The following is a 21,165-nucleotide window of genomic DNA, read 5'->3' on the forward strand; positions in this document are numbered from 1 at the left end:
AATGTCATTCATTCCCAATTACAGCCTCTCTGCAGCTGATTTCCAGAGGTAATCCCGCTCTCAGCCAGAGGTTTAGCTTGCTTTTTGCATAATTGAGATGACCCACAGTCTTCTCAGGCTCACCGGGTATAAAACAAAACTTGTTCTCATTCCCCTAGAAGGCTTCTTCTTCTCACTTCCCACCTCTGTGTGAAGCATGTTCCCCTTTGTTCTAAGTAGTTCTTGAGCCCCACTGCACCCAATTCATTCTGGATCGGCATCCAATCTCGTCCCTTTTAAAAAAAACTCTGACATGCTCTTGGGGTCCCGAGAGCATAGAGGGAAAAGGAGCCAAACTTGGGGACAAGGGCAGGAAGACAAGGCTGTGGCAAATCTCTGGACCCCAGAGTATCACGAAGGACTCAGGAAACATGACCTGGAGCCAGGTAGGCCAGATCTCTGGCCCAGTTCTGAGAAGGAACCCACTCCCATCCACAGGGGTCCAATAAAACTAAGGCTCTATGGGGCAGGAGTCCTCATAGGTTCTGTTTCTGTCTCTCTGTCTCTCTCTCCCTTCTCCATCCCTCCCTCCCTTTCTCCTTCTTGATTCTGATTCTCTTTCTCTACTGAGAAGTTTTTGAAGGGTTAATTTGTGTTTTCTCATTGCCATAAGGAGGGGAGGTCAAGAATCTCCACTTTGGGAGGTAGACATAGAGCTAAGAGGGGTGATAGGGAGCCACAGCAGTCTACAGAGCCCCCGGAGCACTATCGGTCCACGGCCCTACACTCCCCTTCCTGGGGCAGTGCCTCAGAAACAGGCAGGATCACACCAAGCAGATAGTTTATTGAGGGCCCCTTGGGCCAGGCCTGGATATACAGCATGGGGAAAGGGCAAATACACTCGCACTAGACAGCTGTGAGCGGGCCAGTGGCGGCAAAGCAACGGTGTGGTCAGGCACAGCAGGGCCAGGGAGATGCTGAGGGACCCCCTCCCCTAGGCTCTGCAGAGGGGGCCCTTCCATGTCCTCTGGGCTCAGGAAAGAGCAGGGAAGCCCCTCCCTGTGTCTCCCAGGCTCTGTTGGGGGCAGAAAACACCAGCATGTTTCTGGAGCTCATTGAGGGGCAAAGAATACCTCTACCTACCTCCTAGACTCCCCAAGGGGTGGGACAGGGAACATCCTTTCTGTATTTTCTGAGTTCTAGGGGAACCAAGAACCCCCTTTATGTCTCCTGGGCTCTGTGGGAGCATAGAACCCCTTCTGTAGTTCCTGGTCTTGGAGGGGATGAGATACCCACTCCCTTGGGGTACGCCCTGAGCCTGGGCCAAGCTGGGCAGAGCAGGATGGGGAAGACAGCTAGCTGATCCCTCTAGATTCTCTATAAAAATTAAAACTCCTTTAGAAAGAAATGGGCAGGGAGTCGAGGAGGAATTCCTTTGGGGGACAGAGTTATCTCAGACAGCAATACAGCAGTTCCCTACTGGAGCCCTCAGTACTGGCCAAGGGCTAGTGGGGGGGCAGGGGCAGACATGGGGAGAGACAGAGACAAAGAAAGAGAAACAGAGAAAGAGAGAACTATCCCGAGAGAATAGACAAGGGGGGAAAGACACACATAGAGACAGACGAGACACAGGACAGGGGAAAAGACTCAGAGGCACAGACAGACAGACGAAGAAAGACAGACACAGAAAGGATAGCCAAAGGGAAGGAAGGACATGGAAGGGGGAGGTCTCAAGTGATTCCTGGATCTGCTCAGGGCCCCCATTCCCTCAGGGAGAAGGCCAGTGTCTCCCCCTTAATGTGCCCTGGATGGGGAGGGGAAAGGGATAAGGGCCAGAGTTCCCAGTGCAGCCTCAGAGATCTCTAAGCACATAAGGTCACTCCCTCCTCCTGTCTCCCTGGAGGAGGAGAGGAGTCCAGGCAGAACTACTCCAGGTAAATGTCTTCTGTGGGGCACGCGTATTCCAGGTGTTCTTGATAATATTCCAGAAAGGCTCGACTGGGAGAAAAGCAGAACAGGATAAAAGAAGGGTGAGTCAGAAGGGAGATGGGGATCCAGTGAGAAGGAGAAATAGCCTCCTGGGTCATGTCACTCCCCAAGCTCAACCCAACTCTCTTCCCCCCAACTTTCTACCCCCACCTCAATTCTCCCACCTCTTCACTCCATTCTTTGGCCGCTCCAGGCCCTCCTCCATGCACCCCCTACTCACCCCACACTCTGGGCAACGGGCCGCATGGACTCTTGGGAGACGAACACATGGCAAGCAAAGCGGCTGAGAACTGGGTGTTTGGTAATGAAACCAAAATAGCTGTGGAGGAAGGGATAATGAGGGGAAGGGAGAAAGGAGGGGCTATTTGGAGCACTTCTGTAAAAGCCCCTTCTCCCCTTCCCTTCCAGGCCAGTCACTGTCGCTTCACGTCTATACCAGGCTGCCCCAATCTCCATTCTCATGACCCATTGGAGGCTATCATCCTCTGGCTATTCAGTGTCCACTCTTGATGACTGTGCTCATATTTTATCCCCATTGGCTCAGTCATTCACTCTCGGGGATCTTTGTCGATACCTCAAGGGTGGAGGAGGGGAAACATCACACTAAAGACCTCACTATCATTCACAATTGCTCATTCTCTAACCACATCATGTCCTTCCAATTCTCCTCACTGCTCACTCCTCAAATACATTTCTCTCCCTTTATCATTCTTTGCTTTCAGGACTTCCGTTTTCCCATATTGTTCCATCCTATTAACCCTATCCTGGTTTTACTTCCCTCTCTCTGTAGCTGGACCTCAAGATCGTGATTCCAATTATGTCCTCTTTTCCACATTTGAATCCCTTGCCCTCTTGTCATCATGTCCTAACAATCATCAACACTGGCTAACTTCCCTACCATCTCTCTCCATTATACTTCTGCTATGCAAATTGGGGGTGAGAATCATGAAACCGTGCTATCTGACTTCATCAGGGCCTTTACTGCCATATGTCAAACCTTTTACTCATCTCTGAATGACGACTAATTTCCCCCAGGAGGCTACAGCAAACTCTCCTCTCTCCCCAAGTCCCTAACTTCATGCTTTCTCCCTTTACTTTCAGAGAAGATTTTATCTCTCTTAGAAATTAGAATCATCTCATGTGAACTACTTGGACTGGTCTTTTCCTCTTAGTCTCTCAAGGTCTTTCCATGGGTCCTTCCTTTAAAGCCTCCATTTTCAGAGGAAGATACAGTCCTCCTCACCAAAGATATCACCTTCACTTGTACCCTTCGTTCTAATTCTCCTATAACTTTGCTCCAACAGACAGACAGACAGACAGACACACACACACACACACACACACACCAGAAAGAAAGAAGAGGGGAAGAGAAGGGAGAGAGAGAGACAGAGAGATAGAAACAGAGACAGAGACAGAGACTGAAATTTTCTCTGGTCTTGCCATTCTTAAGAAACAAAAATCTTCCCTTGAGAGCCTACTATATCCTCAAGGAGAGCATGAGATATCTACTTTCTTCTTTCTCTTGTTTCACTGCCCAACTCTTAGAAGAAGTACTCCTCTATACTTACTTATTCAACATTAAATGACTCCTCAAAGTCAATCTGGCTGTGGTCCTCTCCCCATTCTACTGAAACAGCTCTCTATAAGTAAATGAATAGTTTCTTTTTGTTTTTGTTGTTGTTGTTTTATAACTAAAAACAGTCTTTGTTCTGTTTCAATCTTGCCCTGTCTGTGGAATGCAATCATTGACCACTTCCTCCTTCTTAATTTCTTCTCTTCCTTTAGCTTCCATGATGGGACACCCCTACCTTAATGCCAGTTTTCTCTATCTCTTATTCTTCTTTCTCTTTAAATGTGGCCCTTTCCCAAAATTCAGTTTTTGAGCCTCTTCTTTTCTCCCTTTATAATTTCTCCTTTGACATTTTCATCCACTCTGATGGCTGTAATTATCATTTCTATACAGATGACTTCCCAATCTATACAGTCACTTAGAGCCTCTCCCCACAACTACAGTCCTATATTTCCAGGTGCCTACTAGATATCGCCATCTATATCTCTTCAGAGTCAAAAAAAAAAAACATTCACCATCTTCTCGCACTTCCTCTAAGTCAATTATGGACGCCATTGTTTTCTCCAGTTTAAAATCTTAGAATTATCTTTTCTTTCTTCTCTCCTTCACACTACAAAGAACACAAGTCCAACCACTTTGATCGCTTTCACATCCATCCCCTGCTTCTCAAATCCACAGAACCACAGAATTTCAGAATTAATAATGATCTCAGAGGTCATCTAAAGTGATCTGATTCAAATGAGCTCCCCCTCTCCATCATCCCTGACAAATGATCATTCAATCTTTGCTGGAATATCACCCATAACAGGGAACTTCTTATCTCCTAAGACTATTTATTCTTGAAACAGTTAGAAAACCACTAGACTACCTTGCTCTACCTACCAGAATCCAGAATTTTAGATTAGAAGGACCTCAGAACCTACTTAATCTAATCCATTCCTGAATAGAAATTCTCAATATATCATCCCTAGTATGTGGCCCCCATTTAATACCCACGACTTCTTCATTCCCAGTCACTCTAAACACTCCTTTTATTCCCAGCTACTCTAAACTTCTAACCTCAGATGAGATTTTCTTATGTTCAAAAGGGAAAGACTTCAGCTAGATACTACTCCAAACAAGTAAATTCACAACCAAAGGACTAGTAGAGACTTATGGGACCATGGAGGGAAGCGTCTATTGGAGTATCCTCAGGGATACAGCCTTAGCTCTATGCTGTTTAAAATATTTAACCAGTGACTTGGTGATGGTGAAGTCATGGACAGTGTGCTTGCCTTTAGAGGGATAGCCAGATATGTTGGGTGACAATAAGGCTCCAAAAAGGTCTTGACAGATTGGAATAATGGACAAAATAAATGGGATAAATTTCACATCTTACTCTTGGGTTCAAAAAGTCAATTGTACAAATATTATATGGGAGAATTGTGGCTAAATAAGAGTTCATCTCAAAAAAACCCCAAACCCTGAGAGCTTCAGTGACTAAAAATTCAATATGGGCCATCAGTTATGTACAAGGAACCCCAAATCCTAGTACAGTGTTAACGTTAATTAAATACAGAGAGATCATGGAGATGATCATCCTGTTGTATTCTTCCCTGCTCACATCACATATGGAACCTGTCTTATGCCAAGAGCATCCCCTTTGAGGGAGGACACTGACAAACTACAGCGATGTCAAGAAAAGGATGAGCAGGATTCTGAGGAAAGCAGAAATTATGTCACATGACACAGTTTGAAGAGAAGACTCGATGGGGGGAAGGAATAATAGCTGTACTGAGGTATGAGAAGTACGGTCATATCATAGCAGCCCCAGAGGGCAGAACTCAGAGGAAATGGTTTTTACAAATAGATTTTAGTTCAATATAAGGGTCAACCTCCTAAAAATTACAACTGTCCAAACTCTTCAGACTCTTCAGAACTGCTCTGGGTGATAGGAGTTCTATCCACCCACTCTTGGATTCTCCTTCTTCTATCATGCAATATCCTCCTCTCCATTGGCTCCTTCCTTTCTTTCAATTTCAGATTTAAACCCAAAACTAAAATTAAAATAAAATTTTATAGTCTTCCTTGGATCCTGCTGCCCCCTTGTGGTTACCTCAATTATAACAGCATCTATATAGCACTTGGCCATTTGCAAAGCACTGTGGATGTCATTCTATCTTCACAGTATCAGAAGGTAGATGCTATTATTCCCATTTTGCACATAGGGGAGACTGAGGCTGAAAAACTTACAATTACACAACTAGTAAAGTGTCTGAAGCAACACTTGAATTCAGGGCTTCCTAACTGCAAGCCCACCAACATTCTATTCACATTTCCACTTAGCGGCCCCCTCAAGTATCTCTGTGGAAGGATGAGGATCCAAGCCAGACAGCTACTCCATTACTTTGTGTCTTGACAGAAAAGGGTAAGAATTGGGGACGAGGAGGAGCATCCTCTGCAGGCTGACAGAGGGGAGAGCCATCAGTTTTGGAGAAGAGCACTGATACTTCATCCTTGGAGGGTAGAGGAAGCAGGAAGGGCCAAGCAGCCCTTCAGTCAGGCAAGGATCTCTGTGGTCACTGTATCTGTTAGCCTTTCTCTCCCATCCTCCCTGCCACTACTTACCCAGATTCATCTGCCCCCCCACCAAAGACTTCTGTTCTTTACCATTTCATCAATTTCTTCCCTCTCCCATCAGGTTTTCAATGGTCATCAAACTCAATGACTTCTTTGAACCTGCCTAGATTTTGCTGATCTTTCTGACAGTGTAAACCCTTCCTCTTGGGACACACACACACATACCCACTCATACACAACTGCATTCACTCCACTTCTCACCTGTAGCACATCACATCACATACGTTCCTACCTGCTATATACCCAAGGTATCGGGCACGTGGGAGTCCAGGGGACATGCGGGGATGTGCACCAAGGGTCATAGTGAGCCACAAGTACATATGAGGCTCATTAAGACCCTATAGGGTACATCTATATGAGGTTATGTGGAGGTTCATGGAGCACAACAGACAAGAGATAGAGGATGGACAATCCACAGAGAGAAAGAGGACTCAAGAACACAAGCAAGGGAACAGAGTGATGACCAAGGGGTGTGTGGAGCACAGGGGACCATATGGCAAACATAAGAATATATGGAAGCCCAGAAGAGCATAATTGGGTTTGAAGGGGTAATAGGGAAGCACGTGAGAAATAGAGTGCAGGAGGCTCTCACCAGCTGTTTCGGGGATGGCAGCCACAGAATGAAATGTTCTTCATCTGGAAGAAGTGACTGCAGCGCTCAAACTAGAACAGCAGAGAATTGGGGAGAAAAGTCCAGTAGACGCCAACTAAAGAAGCCCTGGGGCCATCCCCACCCAGTAGCCTCAAGGTCACTTTAAAATCAAAGGTCATAACATGTAGCTATGACAGAATGTAAAAATCATCCAGCCCACCTCCATCCCCCTCCTTCAGCCAAGTCCAAGAGGCAGTAATGTATTATCCAACCCAACTCCTTTGACTAGCCATCCCATTGTTTCTCCACTGAATCATGCCATTTACTGTCCTGGCTTCCCACTTCAAGCATCTTGGGTCCTCACCTCAGGCCCACCCCCACTTAGACTCAGCTTGACCCCTCGAAGGGAGATCTGGAGGTCACAGGAGGCTGGTGGACGCAGATGGACCGTCAGCTTCCGGGCTGTGGCAATCTGCAGAGAAACAGCTGGGAGTCACGGGGGCTCAAAGTGCGACAGAGTTTGCTTCTTCCCTTAATTTGATCATTTTTAGGATGTTTACACGGCTCCAAATTTTGCAGACTTGTAGTGAGCGCTTTGAGCAACATCTAGACTTGGAGAGTAATGGAAAACACCATCCGGAAGCATCCAAGATGGGACAAAGGGCAAAGGGCAAGGGACCTTTAGATTCCAATCTCAGCAAATAAGGGCAGCGCTGGAAGTGTTCCTCAGAAAGAAAACAGGAACTTAAGTGTGTGAGCAAAGGAGAGCACTGAGTCCAGGAACGGTCCCTGGGAAGGATGCTACTACCGCTCATCCTAGGTCCTGGAGAAGGGGAAGATCTCTCTGAATAGGGCTAAGATCTGCCTCTGCAGAAATAGCGCTGGAGGCTCTGCCCCTGTTGTTCCTATCTGTACCCCATCAAAAATGTGTCTTTTCAAGATTGAGGGGTTACTCAGACTCTCCTTTGAATCACTGATCCCATCTCAGCCAAAGCTTGGAATGAAGCCCAGGGCTGAGGCTTCCCAAAGGTAGGAAGGGTCGGGGAACTTCAGCAGATCTCAGGGGAGATGGGGAACAGAGGGCAGGACTAGGAGAGGTGGTGGAGCTGGGGATGTGCAACTGGGCATGACGCAGCCTCTGCCCCCACCATTCCTGAGGTACAATGAGTCACTGGCAGAATCTTTACCTGCCCAGCCCTCCCCCCCTCACCTTCTGCATGGCTGCACAAAGGATCCCATTGCCTTGGTGACAGGGAACCTCCACAGAGCCCAGAAACTGCACGTTAAACCGTTCCACCCAGCATGGGCTCCGCTTTCCCCCTGTAGAATCAGAAGAAGAATGAGAATCGAGGAGAGATGGAGTCAGTAATGAAGACTGGGGTCAGAGCCTGGTCTGAGACCTACCCAGAAGGTCCTTGGTGGGGCCAGGAACAGCATGAGCATAGAAGGCTGGGAAGATGCCCCGCTCTCCTGTCCTCATGTTAAAGCCTCGAAACCAGAAGTCATCCTCCTCAGCCTCCACCAGAACAGGGTCATCCACGTCAAGTTCCAGCTCATCAGCATGTCTTGGGATGAACCTGAAGCCAGGGCAGAGGTCACCCTGGGCTAGAGGGGTTAGTCAATCCAGGGCAAAGGGGCAGAGGTCAGCCAGGACTGGAGGGACAGAGATAACCCAGGGCTGGAGGGGTCAGTGAATCTTGGGCAAGGGACAGAGAAATCATCCAGGGATAAGAGGAACAGAGGTTTACCCAGGGCTGGAGGAGGCAGACGTCCCCCAGGGTTGGGGGTAAGAGTAGCCAGGACAAAGGTCAGCGGTCACCCAAGGTGGTGAGAGAGGAGCCTGTTACCTGAAAACAGCTCGATGGGTTTGCTCTCTTTCCTCCCCGTTGATCACGCAGGAGAAAAGCCCAAAGGACTCTGTACCTGAGTTAGGAAAGAGAGGTGGAGGGAAGGAGGGAAGGAGATGGTAAAAGAGGCAGAGGGAGGTGGAGGGAGAGGAGCTAAGAAAAAAGAAAGCTACTAGGGGATGGGCCCCAGACCCTGAGCCCAGGCCTCCCTTCTCACTCCCAGCGCCATTGTCCCGGGTGCACCGGAGTACCCACATTGGCTATCGAATTGGCTATCGACACCCTGTTGGGCTCCAGTTCTTCTCCCCGTTTTTGCCTCATCCTCGTCCACGCCCTAAGCTTGGTGCTAGATACGGTGCTGAGCACTTTGGGCCCGGACTGCCTCCTTTTGGAGACAAGCACGCGTGTCCCCGCGTCCCCAGCCCCAGGCCAGCCCCGTGCCCCTCCCCCAGGCCAGCTTCGCCCCTCCTTCCCCCACTCCCCCCTTCGGGGCTCTTACTGGAGGAGCGGGATGTGCTGTTGACGAAGACGTTGAGGAACTTCTTGGAGAAGGTGAGGTCGGGGCTGTCCGGACTGTCCGGGGAGGCCGAGCCGCTGCGGCCGCCCAGAAGCAGGTCTCGGGTCCCCGGAGCTCCCGGCCCCGACGGGGAGCCCGCGTCCTCGCTGCCGCTGTCGCTGCCGCTGTCGCTGGCCTGGCTGTCCTGGCTGAGCCCGGAGGCGCAGCGCCGGAGACTCACCAGCTCCAGCTGCGTGTGCTCGTCCACCACGAGCGTGTATTTGACGGCGTCGTACACCAGAGACGCGTCTCGGGGGGCTGTTGGGCCGGGCCCCAGCCCCAGCCCGCGCGGGGCCACCACTCCCGTGGCTTCCTCGTCTTCCTCCTCGTCTCCTTCTTCTTCGTCCTCCTCTTCCTCTTCATCCTCCTCCTCATCTTCCTCGTCCTCCTCCTCTTCCTCGGAGCAGGCAGCCGAGCAGGCGCGGCTGGCGCGGGCGGCCCGGCCTGGCGCGCCCCACACGGGAGTGATGGTGTCCCGCGTGGGATTGCTGAGGAAGAGGAAGGGCCCGGGCTGGGCCGGCGGCGGACGCGCCGGGGCAGGGGGCCTGCCGGGGGGCTGCAGGGCACCGCCGCCGCCGCCGCCCCCGCCCCCGCCTCCGCACAGAGTCTCCATGTCCACCAGCTCCAGCTCGATGCTAGCAGGGGCCCCCGGGGCACGCTCAGGCTCCCGCTCCTCCTCGTCCTCGTCCTCTTCCTCCTCTTCTTCCTCTTCCTCTTCTTCGGTATCCTCGAAGGCCAGCCCGGGGCCCGAGCGGCCCCCGCGGCCCCCACCGTCCGGAACGCGGCCCAGCTCCGAGGCGGACACCGAAGCGGACGTGGGGGAGATGGTGTCACTGGGGGAGGGCGGTGCTGGCGGCGCGGCGGCGGGGGCGGAGGCCGGCGCTGCGGGCGGGTGTCCCGGCCCGGGGGACAGGCACTGCGCCGGGCAGCTGATGGGCGACGAGCCCTCGGAGATGAGGCGGCTCACCAGGTTGCTGAGCAGCCACGGAGAGTCCGCGTCTTCGCTCACGTCGGGCTCCGACTCAGACCCCGATTCGTACTCGCTGTTGGCCTCGTCGGGTCCCGCAGGAGGTCCGGCAGGAGGTGCGGCCGGAGGCCCGGCAGGAGGCCCGGCCCCGGCCCCTCCCGGCCCCACGGGCAGATAGGCGGGCCGCCGCAGGCTGCCGGGGGGCTCGACGGGCGCCGCCAATGCTGACGGCTCGGGAAGCCGCGGGGAAGGCTCTAGGCCGGCCCCCGGGAGCCCGGACTCCAACGCCGGGCCGGCCTCGTGCTCCGGCTCGGCCTCCGGCTCCGAGGCGGGAGACGACGCCTCTTCTATAGAGTTGGTGAGGTGGGAGGAGCGGCCGCTGCTGCTGCCGCCGTCGCTGCTCAGGTCGAGCTCCGTCTCGGAGATGGAGGAGATCATGTGGCCCAGGCTTCGGCCCCCGGACCCGGGCCCCGCGGCCGCCAGCTCCCCTTCGGCGTCCTCGGAGTCCGAGCCCGAGCCCGAGCCCGAGCCCGGGGAGGACAGCTCCTGACTGCTCCGGAGGCCCCGGCCTCTGCCCCGGCCCCGGCTCCGGCTCCGGCTCCCGCTGGAGTGGCTGCGCAAGTCGGCCTCGATGCCCGGGTCCGAGGAGGGCGAGGAGCCGCCGGGAGCAGCCGGGTGCCCTGTGGAAGCCTCGGACCCCTCTCTGGGCCGGTTCCCTTCACAATCGTAGCCACTGGGGGGCCCACACTGTTCCTCCCGGTGCCCATCTGCGGTGCAAACATGAGACCCGCGATGTGCTGCAAGGAGAAAGGCGGGGCAGTAAGGGCTCCCAACCTCTCCTCCCCTCCCCCACAACCCCCCAGCCCTTTCCACCCGTTTAATAGATCTCTACCCACTGCTCAATCCAGCCCCGACCCCAGCCTCCCAAGCCCTCTTTATTTAAAACTCCCCAAACCTCTTTCATTCACAGCTCCCCAGTGCCCCTTCATTCACAACCCAACCCCCTTTAGTCCTAGTTCCCTCAGCCCCCTTCGTTGATAGTTCCCCAATCCCCCTTCCATCACAGCTCCCCTAACCCCCTCTATTTATAATTCCTCCAGCCCCTTTCATTCACAGCTCCCCAATCCTGCTTCATTCACAACTCCCCCAGCCCCCTTCATTCACAATTCCCTCAACCCCCTTTATTTATAGCTCTCCCAGCCTCCTTCATTCACAGTTCCCACTTTACCCACAGCTCCCTTGGCCTTAGTTCACCTACCATCCCCCTAAATGGATCCCCAGGCTTGGGGCTCCCCTCCCGAACTCCACACCTCCCTTCATTTTCTGAGCCCCTCTCTCTTTCTCTGTGCCTCATGTATAGTCCTTCTTTCTACTCTCTCACCATTGTGGGGCTCCTCCGTGGGTGAGGGCAGCAGGGTGTCCTGCCAAGTGGCCGGAGGAGGGGGAGAGAAGCCCCCGTTGTTGTTCAAAGAGTCCTGAGGGGAAGGGTCAAGGGGGAGCAGATGTATTAGATATGAGCTTTATAAGAGATGAATTCACTCATCCCTGAGCTGCACTTCAGGCTCCTGACCCAGAGACCCACTTCTAAATCCCCCTTCTTTTCCACATAGAGCAGTATCTGCCAAGCATGCAGAAAAATGGGGAAGGGCTACAGGCCACACTGTGGAGCACAGGGGGAGCTGGCCCTGCTCTCAGGGTCTCATCTCACCTGGGTCCCAAGTGAGGTAAGGTTCAGGGTGGTGGGACGAGGTTTCTGGGGCTCTTGGGCAGAGGGAGATGGGATGAGGGGTGGTGATGGGGGTATTTCATGCCTGTGGCCCCCATCTTCTACCCCATCCCCATCCTCCTCCTCTTCCTCTTCCTCATTCTCATCAATCATCTCAAACTCCTGAAAATCATCTTGGAAGGAGCAGATAGGATGCGGGTGCTCTGAGCGTCCCAGAGAGAGGCTGTCCTGGAGGGAGACAGAAAGCCAGAGTGGGAAAACCCAGACATGGACAGAGACGGAGATCCAGGGGTGGACAGAGACAAAGACGGAGAGGTAGGGAGAGAGACCGAGAAATGGGAAGTGAAGACCTGGCAAAGAGGAAGCTAAAACACCCAAATATGAGAAGCCAGAGACCCAGAGATAATAAAGACAAGGGCTGTTAAGTGTTAAGGCTGAAACAGGAATTAAAAACCAACAGACCAGAACAATGGGTCTCAATTGAGTAAGGCCACAAGAGTAGTTTGGCCCAGTGAAGAGATCAGAGACTCAGAGCGCTGAGCATTGTACTATCCTGCCAACTCCAGATGCCACATTTTAGGGACAGCTTGGGGGGGGGGGGGTGTATACAGGACTGACCAGGACAATGAGGGCCATTCAGTTCTTGCCAGTCAAGATTCCTTTGAAGTGACTGGGGATATTTTGTGTGGAGAAGGGAGGGCTCTGGGGGACAGGAGGTATGCTCTGTTCAGGTTTTTGACGAGCTTTCATTTGTAAAAGGGATTAAGTGGAATAGAAAACTAGAAATGTGGCTTTGGAGCTTGGAGAGCCTGGGAGATTTATTCTTCAACAATGACTCTAACAATCAGTGGCTCTGTGTGTGTGTGTGTGTGTGTGTGTCCCTGAAACAGTCACCTGATTTTTCTCAAGTTCTAGGCAGCTCCCTAAGGCTGAGTGGCAGAGGAAGCTTCTGAGTTGCCCACGTGTCCACTCAGAAGCTCCTTATACCAATGACATGGAAGATCCAATTGCTATCTCTGTTCCCACTGGTTACCAGAGGACTGAACCAGGAGCAATGGGAAGGATTTGTAAGGGAGCAAACTTAGACTAACAGCCCAACAGTGGGAGTTGGCCCAGAGTAGGAAGAGTTGCCTAGAAAAGTAGTAGGTTCCTTCTCCCTGGAGAGCTCCAGGCTATTTGCTGTTTGATCATTTGTCTGGTTTGTTGTAGAGGAACTCTTTGTTTAGAAAAGGGATGGACCCCGGGGCCCTCTGGGAACTCTTCCACCTCCAGATTAGGTGATTGGTTTGGGCCTGGGTTAGAATAGCTAGAGACTTAATGAGCCACAGCATAAACCAGCACCCTTAGGGATAAGTCCCAAAAGGCAGGTATCTAGCAACAAGAGGGAAGGTTAGACCCTGAGAGGATTTCCATATTAAGGGACTGATAGGGACCCAAAGCTTCCCCATCTCACAGACACCACAGGAGAACAGAATAGCAGAAGCCCAGCCCCTCCCTGCTACACCCCATCTGTCCTGCATGGGCTCCTGCGCCAACACCCCTACCCCTCCAGCCCCACCTCCTCCCCACCTTCTCACAAGGGTCCGAATCATAGTTGAGACCAATGCCACAGTCATCGGTGATCTCAGACAGATCTTCGTCATCAAATTCTTCCAGGCTGATGTCCTGGGGAGGCCTGAGGGGGCAGAGGGATGAGGGATCCTGTAAAAGCCATCTTCCCACCCTAGCCCCATCCGTTGATCCCTGGGAAAAGCCTGCTGAAGCAGGGGGCACTGCTTCAAAGCAAGCAATACTAGAGTGGATTTGGGACTTGGCTCAGCTACCAACCCCTCCCTCCCTCCAGAGCTACCGAATGGGAGTGGGGCAGGGAAAATGGGTCCCCTGGGGAACTGTTGCAGTTCTTTATCTTTCAGATTCCCTGAGAAGAAGATTTTTCCAGATACTAAAGTAAAGGAGCATTATGGGAGATAGGAAGGTGTGGATTCAAGTCTTGCTTCTGGCTGTGTGATCTCGGGCAAGTCATTTAACCCCTATAGTGCTCCCAGGTAACACTCTAAGATTATACTGAGTTACATAATAAGTCTTATTATAAAACTATAAGAGTTGTTTGAAGGTTTGGAGAGACAAAAAGAGAGGTGGAAGGGAGGAGACAAGAAAGAAGAGGAAAGGGAGGAGAGGAGAGAAAAGAAGAAAAGAGGAGGAGAAGAAGAGAGGGGAAGAGAGTAGAGGAGAGAGGTGGAGAAGGTAGAGGAAAGGAGAGAGAATGGGATCCAAGGAAGAAGAGGAGAAAGGAGGAGAGGAGAGGGGAGCAGAGGAGCGAGGAGAAGAGGAGAGGAAGAAAAAGAGAAGGGGGAGAGGACTCAATAAACAAGCCCAGAGAGCTTAGGCATCTTCTCTGGGCCCAACTAGGCCTCCAGGCTCCAAAATTCCTTGCACACTTCCCATTAAATAGCCCTCAGACATCCACAGTTCACATATCCTTTTCCCCCTAGCCCAATGTCAATTCCACCCATAATCCACTGATTTCAGAATGGTTCTTGGATCCTCAGAGAAGTGTCCAGCTGAAACCTTGTTTCAGACAATCCCCTGAAAGTTCTCAATAATAATGATAGGTCATTTCACCACCACCATACCTGACTTCAATACCCCCAGAGGAGCATCTGAATATCTGCTCTCCAGGCTCCTTTTAGCATCCCCATGAGGCCTCTATAGAGAGCCCACCTTCCTTTCTCTGTTCTCCCCAAATTAGCCAAATATATTTTGTGACAAATGACATTTTCAAGGCCAGATTCATCCATTGTAGATTTGTATTTGCTTTATTCCTTTACTCCTGCCTGGGAATCCTTTTTTATTCATTTTGTATTGTCCCCTATTCCACTCTCTGCCCATTCTTCTCCTCCTGAAGCACCCAGTGCAGTTTCTGCCCCCTCTTCCTCAGCTGACAGAAGTCCTTATGTTTTGAAAAGTTTGAGGTCATCCACTGAGAACTGCCTGGAACCTATTACAGAGAGGAACCTAGTAAATAGAGCCCTGAACCTGGATTCAGAAAGAGCTGAATTCAAATCCAGATACGGACATTTACAATCTCTTCTTCCCCTAATATTCCCCTAATATTGATGTGTCCAAGAAGTCTGTCCTGAGTCCCTTCTCTCCCTATTCTCTTGTCCATCCTGCTTTGTGATCTCACCCACTCTCCAGCCAGATCTCTATAGAGAAGACCACCAAATCTGTATCTTCAGCCCTGCATGGTCTCCTGAGCTTCCACTGGTCCTCTGCCCACTGGACATCTCCACCTGGGATATCCCAAACTGGTGCTAATGGGAGATAGGTGGAATGGGAACTGAATGAAGTTGGGGGCTCCAAGAGGTGGGGTTGGGGGACCTCTGAGAAGGCCTTTGTTAGCATATAAGGGGAGCCCCTGGACAGCTAGGGATTGATATATAGGGCCCAGGACACAGTAGTTCCCAACCATTCATTCTTGAATTCCCACCTCTCCTCTCCTCTCCCCTCCTTCCCTCCCCCCTCTTTCTTTCTCTCTCTCCAAACTTTCAAACCACAATTCTTATGGTTTTATAATATGACTTGTTCTTATAGTTTTATAATACGACAATATAAAGATAATTGAGTCTCATCTTAGAGTATTACCTAGGGGCACTGTAGTTAAGTGATTTGTCACATAACCAGAATAAGACTCGAACCCACACTTTCCTGTCTCCCATAATGCTTTTCCCTACTTTACTTTCTGGGTTTGGGTCTGGAACTCCCACAAGTGAACCAGACATATCCCAAACCAACCTTTTCCCCCCAGCTCTAGTCCTCCTCCCAGATCTGTCATTTACATCTTAGGCACCTAGACTTGAAACCTCATTGTTTCTCTCAATTCCATCTCTAACCAGTTGTCAAACCTTATTGTTTCTACCTCCACATCTCTGTATCCATCCATTTCCACAGAAGCAGCACCCTAATTCAGACCCCCATCACCTTTCACCTGGATTATTACAATAACCTCCTAACTGATCTGTCTGTTTCTAGCCCCCCTTTCTCTCTTCAACCTGACCTGATCATGTTATCAGGTTACTTTTTCTTATGTACACCATTCACAAATCACTCGAAGACTCCCAAATGCCCACGAGATGCCTTTTTTCTTGGTTTAAAGTCTTCTGCGATCTTTTCTTTTCTAGTTTTACCCTCAACCAACTGGAGGGATGTCCATGGCCTGCCACACATCTCATACTTTCCCATCTCCGTGTCTTTATATTCCCATTGCCTGAAATGCTATCCCCCTTCACCATCTGCATTTGGGGAAATCCTACCCATTCTTAAAAACTCAGCTCAAAAGCCGCCTCCTCCAGGTGGCCTTCTCTGATCCCCTGCCTTAAGGCCCAGTTGGTAACAAGCTTCCCCGAGCAATTTTGGAGCATTCCGATGCCCTTCTTCCTTACGGGCTTTACTACATTTGTTCATGTTTTTCTCTTTGCTTATGAACCCCTTCCATCCTCCACAAGGGCAAAGCCCAAGGTTCATTGGTCTTTGTCTCTCTGCCAGGGCCTATCACTGCTGCAACTGGCACAAATAAGGGCTTAATCGACACAAGGGATGGTTGGGACCTACTGTGTCCTTGACTACTTTGCATCAAGCCCTGGCTCTCCAAGGGTTCCCTTTCCACTCCTTACAACAAAGGCTCTCTCAGAGGTCCCCCACCCCACTTCCTATAGCCCCCAACTTCCTTCAGTTCCCCCTTTACCTATCAGACCCATCTCACAGCAGCACCAGAACTTTGGCTCCCACAGGGAAGGACAGAGCAGGATAGGACTAGGCCAGCTCCCATAGGTTTGGCACCTGCCTAAAGGTCTGGGTTAGTTCAGGGGTCCCTCTCTTCCTGTTCCTCATCTTCAGTCCTAACCCACAACCCCGCCCTTCCCCAGGGGAGCTTTGCTGAGCTGGAGGGGGGGGGTGTTGGGACTGGTGCTGCAGCAGCTGATGGGGAGGAGAGAAGGGGTGGAGCATAAGGGAAGGAGCAAGGCCCTGTTTGTCCCCCTCCCCCAGGTATCCTACCCCTCCCCAAGGACTCCATTTCCCTTCCCTAGTCCACTCTCCTGGCTCCACCCCCTAACTTCAGCTCTGGACCAGGTCCCATCCCCCATCCTCCTTATCCCCCTCCCCCAAACTCTTCCACAGACTCCATCCTCTTTCCTCAGACCCTGAACCCCAGCCTTTTACTCAGGCTCCGTTACCCTTTGCTGTCCAGGCCCAGATACAGGCCAGGCCTGCAGTAGTGGAAGGATGTCGCAGGTCCTGGACGGAGGGACAATGGCCCCGGGCCCAGGACTGTGGCCAGCTATGGCCTTTCATTGCGGGCCGGACTTCGGGGATGGAAGGTCCAGGCCCGAAAAGGAGAGCGCAGGTCTGAGAAGGAAGGGGGAGACCTAGAGACGGAGGGATTGGGGGAGGGGCAGGAGGCCTGGAGCCGGAGGGCGCCTGAACAGTTAGAAAAGGGATGGGGACAGAGGATGAAAGATGGGGTGGCAGGGGGTGGAGAAAGCAGGGGATGAGGACGCAGGGAAGGGGCACCAGGAAACGAGGCTGCGAGGGAGCCGGGGGATGGGGAAGGAAGAATTGGAAGCCAAAGGAAAGGGGACCAGGAGATGGGGGTGGGAGAGGGGCCAGGGGAGGGGGTAGATGAGTAATCGAGGAGGGGAGAGGGTGCTGACCTGGAGAGGGCCCTAAAGGAGGGAGGATGGGAGAGGACTCGGAGAGGGTGCGGGAAGTAGCCGAGGTCTGAGTGTCCCAGGTACCTACCTGCCTCCCGGCGGTGACAGGGAGTGGAAGGTAGAGAGAGAAAACATCTCCGCCCGATCCGCCATCTTCTCCCGGGGAAAGGCTGCCCGACTGCGGAGATGGGGGGAGGGGTGGACGGCGCCGCCAGCCCCCGCCCCGGCTCCCTCGCTTGCCGTTCGTCCCCCCACTGTCCAGTGAGCCCCACGCACCCCGCGACCGCCGCCGCCGTCCGAGACACCCGGAGCAGATACCGCGGCTGCACAGGCAGCAGTGCCGCAGGGGGAGGGGGAGGGAGGGGCAGGATGGAAAGGGGGAGGAGGTGAGATGAGGGGGGAGGGGAGCCTGACCGGGAAGCTGGTTGGTGGATGCGAGACCAAGGGGATCCGGTGCAGATGAGGGGATCGGGTGTAGGGGAATCAGGCAGGGCAGCGGTGTGGGGGCGAGGACCGCGGAGGCAAAGGATGCTGAAGATCCATCCGGTTGGGAACGGATGATGTCGTAAGGCAGAGGAAGAGGGGCTGCTGGGTAGAGGCGCGCAGCTGCAGGGGAGCAGACAGGGCCGGGGTCCAAGGTCTCGAGGGACCAGGGGGATGAGGGAGGCAGCGGTAGGACAGACTGACCGATCTGTCAGACTTGAGGATGTCGGGAGGTCGGCAGAGAGCACGAGGCTGCAGGGGCGGTGGAGCTGTCCGAGACTAAGCCGAGATGGAGCTGTCCATGGAGAAGGTTCTGATGCAGCCGAGACCTAGCTGTGGCTCCTCAGGGAAATAACGGGAGCTGGCCCTGAAGCGGACGTCGCGGGACGGACACGAAGCTGTCCATCCCGAGGTCTCGGTGGGGTCGGAAAGGAGCTGTCCGTGACCCCGAAGAGAGTGTTGACAGGGCTGGGACAGAACCGAAGATCCGTGAAGACTCCGGGGGCCTGAGACATAATTTGATGTGGTTGAAATGGAGCTGTCCACGAAGAAGGTACCGACGGGTTGGAACGTAGGTGGCCATCCTTTGGTTACTGCCCGGGCTGAAACGGACCTGGAATCGGGGATGAGATTAAGCAGCCCCTTCTCTGTATGAATCTTTATGTTTTAAGTGTGTTTGTAAACAACAAATTGCTGGATTTTGCTTCCTCATTTTATTCTGCCTTTGATGGGCAAGTTCATCCCTGCACATACAATTATTGTTAGTTGTGTGTTTGTTTTTTTAACCTGCATTTCATCCTAGCCTCACACTTTAAAAGGGAAAAGAAATAGAAGGGAGGTGATAGAAGCACAACTTAGCTAGAAGTGAAGCAGTGTTATCCCCAATCCAGTTCCCTCCCTCCCGCCCTCTCTGTCGCTTTCTTCATCTCAGTCTGTCTGTCTCTGTCTCTCTGTCTGTGTGTGTGTCTGTCTCTCTGTCTCTGTCTCTGTCTCTCTCTGTCTCTGTCTCTCTCTCTCCCTCTTCCTTCTCTGTCTAGCTCCCTCCTTTCTGCAATCACCCTAGCAGTTCTTCCTGTTTGAAATTTGTTTTACTGATAACTATCCCTAACTCTACCTCCCACTTTTTTTTTCCTTAAACCCTTCTCTTGCATCTCCTTGCTCCCAGCCCAATCCCCTATCGACTTTATTTTATTTCTATACTATTTCTACCTCCATGTCTCCTTTTTAGACCTATATTACAATTGTTCCTTAAATTTCACAGCCTTTCATCCCAAATCCCATATTTGTTTTATTTGTTTTCTTGGGAATAGTTCACTTATTAAAATGATGTTTCTCCATCCTCTTACCCATTCTGTCCCTAGAATGTTCCTACAATAAAAAATATGACCAAGACTTTGCCTTTGCTTGCCTGTTTTTATTCCCTCATTGTTCTTTAAAGTATTTGGGGGGACTGGCTTCTGAAAAAGTGATAGTCTCTTCTCCCCCATTCAGAATGCATGTTTCTGATCATTGTTTAATCCTTTTGAGCCTGAATAGCCCATCCTAAAAACAATGACGGATGAGAGGTAAAGTTATCCATCCAGGAGCTGCTCTGGTGTGATGTGTTAGAAAGAATGCTCGGCTTGACATCAGAGAATCTGGGTTCAGATCCTGATTCTGCTACTGGTGTAACCTTGGTCAAGTCACTTAATGTCTTTGTACTTTTCTCATCTGCAATATGAGGGGGTTGCCCTGGCTGGCGTCCAACGTCCCTTCCAATTCCCAATATATGGTCATATGATGGATCTTTAATGGAGTCTTCCATTCTGAAAGCAGTAATGGAGTTGGATCAGTGATGCTGATGACTCAGGAATAAGACTTCCTCTCCAAAGCTTATCAGCATGACTAAATCAGTGTTATCTCTCCAAAGCAAACGCTCAGACTGGGCCAATGTGAACTATACAAAATGTACTAGTGGGACTGAATCAATGTAAAGTGTTATGCAAACCTTGGAGGGCTATATAAATGCTAGCTATTAATAATGATCATGAAAGTGATAATATCATCATCATCATCATCATCATCATCATCCAGAAGGTGGTGGGATTGTCTTTATATATTTATCCTAAAAAGCATTAATGGAGCTGAAACAGACCTGTTGATCCTTTGTACATATTCATTCATTCAGAAAACATTTATTATATATTTGTCTTGTTTGCAGAGCACTATTATGGGTTCTGGGGAAAATATAAAGCTTAGATAAGATGTGGTTCTTTCCTTCATGGAACTTGTAGTCTAGAAAACAGATAAAAAATCAATGCAGATAATACAGGACACAATAAAACATAATAAGAATATTTGAGCATTAGAGAGACAAACGAATAAGTTTTGAGAAGGATGGTCATTGCTGACTAAAGATTAGGAAGTGTTTCATAATGACACATTGCCTGGCACATGACAGATACTTCCCAAATCATGCTGTTTGACTGATGAAATTAGGATTGGGATAAGTATAAAATGTCACCGGAGATGGGTTACAAAGCATGGGAAGGAATTCAACAGGAGAAGGAGGAGGGAGGACATTTCAGGAATGAAGAACAGCCTAAAATAAGGTACAGAGATGGGAAAGTGCACCATGCATCTGTGGGATAGAGAAGAGAACAGTTTGGGCTGAGTGAATGGGATGGGCATGAGATAAGGGGGAAATGGGGGTAACATCAGATTGTGGAGGACCTTTTATGCTGGGCAGGGGAATTTGGGGATGGCAGAAAATACAGGAAACCAGAGTCTTTTTGGCCTGGAAGCAGTAAAGTCTGGAGAATGATTTCTGACACACTCCCTCCAGAATATCCCCCCAAATTCCCTAAACAAACTTCTGGTCCAGGACCTGAACCGACATCTGAGTTCTTTTCTTTTCCTCCCCCACTCCCTACCTCAAGGCACAGATGAAACAGCTGTTCTCTCCTCCTTGGCCTCTCCTTTACCCAGGGGGACAACAGCACTGGGTTCTTAACTGTTGCCATGGCTCAGCTGAGTGGAGTTTCAGATCTGTGAGACTTGTGAGGTCTCCAAGGAGTAAAGTCATCATTCTCATGAATAGGGGAGGGAAATCTTTCCCAGGCTTTATCCCATATCCCTGAGTCCCAA

At 51.1% G+C, this 21,165-nt stretch overlaps 1 protein-coding gene across 1 annotated transcript; it reads right to left on the bottom strand.

The window, feature by feature from the left end:
- Window positions 1-803: 803 nt before the first annotated feature.
- MAPK8IP2 (mitogen-activated protein kinase 8 interacting protein 2) lies at window positions 804-17,811 on the bottom strand. The gene is made up of 12 exons (XM_051962547.1): window positions 17,645-17,811; window positions 13,415-13,520; window positions 11,828-12,073; window positions 11,501-11,594; window positions 9,096-10,916; window positions 8,597-8,672; window positions 8,154-8,326; window positions 7,960-8,069; window positions 7,114-7,221; window positions 6,750-6,820; window positions 2,189-2,287; window positions 804-1,977 (listed from the first exon to the last, which is right to left on the bottom strand). Exons 1-12 carry the CDS (start codon window positions 17,707-17,709, stop codon window positions 1,905-1,907), a joined length of 3,042 nt encoding a protein of 1,013 aa, XP_051818507.1. The 5' UTR covers window positions 17,710-17,811; the 3' UTR covers window positions 804-1,904.
- Between the last annotated feature and the right edge of the window lie 3,354 nt (window positions 17,812-21,165).

This window comes from Antechinus flavipes, chromosome 5, assembly GCF_016432865.1.
Source record: "Antechinus flavipes isolate AdamAnt ecotype Samford, QLD, Australia chromosome 5, AdamAnt_v2, whole genome shotgun sequence".
Lineage (NCBI taxonomy): Eukaryota > Metazoa > Chordata > Mammalia > Dasyuromorphia > Dasyuridae > Antechinus > Antechinus flavipes.

Excerpts from the sequence above, each read along its gene's own strand:
- MAPK8IP2 (XM_051962547.1), bottom strand. The coding sequence starts at position 17,709 with ATGGCGGATCGGGCGGAGATGTTTTCTCTCTCTACCTTCCACTCCCTG. Across the intron at positions 8,673-9,095 it reads CAGCACATCCCGCTCCTCCA|GTACAGAGTCCTTTGGGCTT; the intron begins GTAAGAGCCCCG and ends TTCCTAACTCAG. Across the intron at positions 8,070-8,153 it reads CCCCACCAAGGACCTTCTGG|GGGGAAAGCGGAGCCCATGC; the intron begins GTAGGTCTCAGA and ends CTGATTCTACAG.